Raw genomic sequence first — 3,860 nt, forward strand, 5'->3', positions numbered from 1 at the left:
AGGAGTCAAATCTTGTCCTTGGTAATCTAATAAGATGTCCATCTATAATCCCAAGAGGGAGTTGTACTACTACCCGTCCAATTAACCTCCAAAGATGGATGTCCATCCTTCTTGGGCTGTAATTACTCTCTTGCTATGATTAGTTGTCACAGCTGTTCAATATTCACAAACCATTTTTCAAAAAAAAAAATCACAAACCATCCGCACCGACGGTTAGAATTTCTTTGAATAAGCCCTTCAGTTTATTTGAGTCACAAACCTCAGGATCGATGAGCGATCGACGTCACCTTCCTCCTCCACCTCCTCCGAGCATTGATGCAAGCTCTTTATCACACCATAACCGAGTCACTCCTTGCAGCTCTGACCAGTCCACCCGTCATTGCAAATGACCGCTCCTTACTCCCCGCTCCTTCTACCAGCCCTCATCCTCTCATGTCCGACGGCACGGAACAGTTTGCTGGTCAGCCACATCGCGCATTACGCGAATTCTTTCAAAATTGAAAATTTATTAGGTCCAAAGATTTCAGATATGAAAATTGCCTTTCAACTTTTATTTGACCGGGTCAAACCCTGCAGTTCCATTGTTCCACAAGAACCTCACACAAAACCTCCGCCGACTTCCGGCTTGTCCAAATCAGCCGCCCCGACCTCTCCACGCCTTTCCCTCACAAAAAATTGGAACTTTCCCGACGCTTCCGGCCACCACCGCCGCCCCACCTCTCCGACGCGGCCGTCACCGGCGGCTCCCTCCTCGCCTGCGCACGCACGTCGCCGCTCCCATGGTTCGCGGCTTCCTCCCTGCTCCGAACCCTAAGCCCCTATCCCCCTCGCGCCGCCCGTCTCGCTCACCCCTCCCCCTCATCTCCCGCAGGATTCCTCCCCGGCCGCCGTCGCGCCGACCGAGGCCTCGGCCCCGCCGCTCGAAGACTGCCTCCGCCTCCTCCGCGGCGAGCGCGACGAGCAGAAGCTGGCGGGCCTCCTCATCGCCGCCAACGTCTGCCGCGCCGGCGACGCCGCCGCCGTCGCCCAGGTCTACCGCGCCGTCGGGCCCCGGTTCCTCCGCCGCCTCCTCAACACCGGTAAGAAGCACCAGGGGAACGCGTGGCCTGTTCCCCGTACTGAGTTTCTTTGGGTTGTGGTTGGCGGCGCCGTGCCGGTGTCTCATTGGGGATTTTTGCTCCGTGCGCGCTGCAGGGCTGGGGAAGGTGGAGGGCGGGAAGGAGGAGGAGCGGGACGCGTACCTGCGGCTCGCCGTGACCGTGCTTGCCGGGCTCGCGCGCGCCCCGGAGGTTGCGGCCGACGCCGGGGTCGTCTCCACCGTGCCCCTCATCGCCGAGGTTGTCTCCAAATCGTAAGAACTTTCGCTCCATGTTCCCTTCTAATCTAATACTGATGCAATTTAAGTGGTATGCGTTCAGACATTTGCTTAGTTTGGCAGTGCTCCCCAATTGAGCAGAGCAAACCTGTGCGATCCTCTCGAATCTAGATTGGGCCAACTGCTTAACTGTTTGGATGCTCTGCTTTGCAAATCACATTTTCTTATGAGCTGCCAAATCATCTGCAGGCCTGATCTGACAATCACTGAAGAATGTTTCGAACTTCTATCGCTGGTTGCTGTAGCCTCTGAAGATGGGGCATATAAGTTTTGTGAGCCTGGAGTTATGGACATGCTCTTCAGTCAAATCTCCAATTTTCCAGATGGTACTAAAATTTTCTAGCCAGCCTCTTGTTTGCTTAATAATTCCATCTCCATCTTGCTTCATCCTACCGAGGAATGTTAGCAGTGACACTTGATCCGACGTTTTAAATTTGTGCACCTGGATGTCTGATGGTTGGTTGCGAACTCTGCTTTTCCTAGGACGATTTGCATAGTATATTGAATCAGTGTCCAAATTAGAAGTATTTACGTGGGTTGGTTGGTGGATTCCATTAGGTATTGCATTCCAGTAACACATTATATTTTCCATAGTTAGGTTGAATTCTTATACAGTTGCTCGATTGTTTCGTTTGTAGGTTCAAGGTGCTTAGAGCTTTCCACTCATCTGTTGCAGTTACTTGTTCATAAACTCAGAGCAGACAACATGAGTGTGGAGAAATTGCAAGGCATGGCAAGCATGGTATGGCACACCGGATTGTTTTCCCTGAATATTTATATGTTTCATCTGTCTGGTTGCTAATTTGATGGTTTGATCTATAATTTCTATTGTCATTCAGATAACTTCTCTTGCTATGCTTTTCGGTGTACTTCATACGGCAGTTAAATTTGAATCACTGCACATGCTTGCGACACTCCTTTCCCAAAAAGAATCTGTAAGAGTAACCCTTTCCCCTAATTTGTTTAATTTGTACTTTGGGGATTTTAGTTTTAACTACTTCTCTGTATTTTTGGGACACTAAAGCCACTTCATGATGCTTTGAGGTCAATGCCATCCACGATCTGGAAATCTCATATCCGTGGTGGGATTATAGACGTTCTCCAAAACCGTGTTGGTATGTCCATGCTTCATATTTTGAAATTACGAATTAATTGTTTCTGTTTCTGCTGTCAAGTTGACAACATAGACCTTACATCGAAGGTTTGACCGTTAAGATCAACTGCATTTGCCCAGGATGATAGTGCTAATATGTGCAACTTTGATAAACTATTATTCTAATACCAACGTGGTGATAATCTGTAATTGAAATGTGCTTATGTCTACCAGTACCTTTTAATTTTTCTTTCTATTCTAGTTGTCTCTTTTTATAACAGGAGTTTTTTATTCTTGTATCCATAAGCCGTAGATTTGGTTTAAATTTTCCTACAGCTGCAGGGCAGTTTGTGTAGATTGTTTGGAGCAACAGAACTGTAGTATTTATTACTCACTAAAGGGAGGTACAATGTGTTGTGAGAAGAAATTTGTAGGGTAGAAGAATGAATCCTAACTAGTGTTGGAATTCCCCTTCCTTTTTGACATGGTCATGACACTAAGTATTTCTCCACTTTCAGTATCCTCCGAAAAGCTACAAGCTCTTCTTTTGGCGGAGTGCATGATGTCCATCCTAGGCGAGAATTGGTTGTCAGAAGATCATAAAATCCTGGATAACAAGAATGCGATCTCCGTTGACAAGTATGTTTCACATCATCTCTCCCTCTCTCCCCCTCTCTGAGATAAGCATCACTCTGGATGTACTTTTTTTCGTTTTGTATAACAACTTCTAATTTCTGTAGATTTGTCCTGCTAGTCCTACAATCTGCAAGAGTTGAAGTTGCTGTCCTTCTAAACGAACTTGCTTTTTTGAAATACGAGTCATCAAAAAGTTCTCAGACAGATGATGCCATCATCCAGAAACAGAGAAACCTGGCTATATTGTTTTCACTGATAGAAAGAATAATCAAAATGATATCAGATGCCAGTAGTGGTGAAGGTATGTATACCATTTCCTTCACTATTTTTGGTTCCATGGGCTGCAATGCTGAAGTAATATATTGCCATTTCTTCTTTTATATTTATAACCTTCAGTTTTCACCTTTTGTATCTTATGGAAGTTTGTCATTAGCTAATAGGAAGCTTTAACAAACTGATTAAAGTAGTCATCTTGCGTTCTCTTTTAAAATAAAATAAACCGTATGCAGGTGAACCAAGTCAGACCATCTGTGAAAAGACCATAATGCAGGTAATTACGGGATTAAATGAGACAATCAGTTTAGTGTTGGACTTCCTGCAGGATGCAAAGGTAAATATTCGAATCTTCTGAATTCTGATGATATGAAATTCAGTACTGGAAGTTAATCTTACAGGATGAAATTTGACAGGATCATGGGCAAAGGAAAGGTGATGATCTTTTGGCAGCTGTGAGAATAGTAGGAAGGTGTGCTTCTC

The 3,860-nt window shown here is 45.5% G+C and overlaps 1 protein-coding gene across 1 annotated transcript in view; it reads left to right on the plus strand.

The window, feature by feature from the left end:
- The first annotated feature begins 626 nt into the window (after positions 1-626).
- Positions 627-3,860, plus strand: part of LOC119323827 — a 6,855-nt gene continuing 3,621 nt past the window's right edge. The window contains exons 1-11 of the mRNA XM_037597534.1: positions 627-782; positions 872-1,079; positions 1,195-1,351; positions 1,565-1,701; positions 2,014-2,117; positions 2,215-2,310; positions 2,400-2,490; positions 2,987-3,107; positions 3,209-3,405; positions 3,614-3,714; positions 3,794-3,849. Of these exons, the coding sequence (XP_037453431.1) occupies positions 780-782; positions 872-1,079; positions 1,195-1,351; positions 1,565-1,701; positions 2,014-2,117; positions 2,215-2,310; positions 2,400-2,490; positions 2,987-3,107; positions 3,209-3,405; positions 3,614-3,714; positions 3,794-3,849 (1,271 nt within the window). The 5' untranslated portion in view covers positions 627-779. The remainder of the gene's footprint in view (positions 783-871; positions 1,080-1,194; positions 1,352-1,564; positions 1,702-2,013; positions 2,118-2,214; positions 2,311-2,399; positions 2,491-2,986; positions 3,108-3,208; positions 3,406-3,613; positions 3,715-3,793; positions 3,850-3,860) is intronic.

Source organism: Triticum dicoccoides, chromosome 6B (genome assembly GCF_002162155.2).
Source record: "Triticum dicoccoides isolate Atlit2015 ecotype Zavitan chromosome 6B, WEW_v2.0, whole genome shotgun sequence".
In the NCBI taxonomy this organism is placed as follows: domain Eukaryota; kingdom Viridiplantae; phylum Streptophyta; class Magnoliopsida; order Poales; family Poaceae; genus Triticum; species Triticum dicoccoides.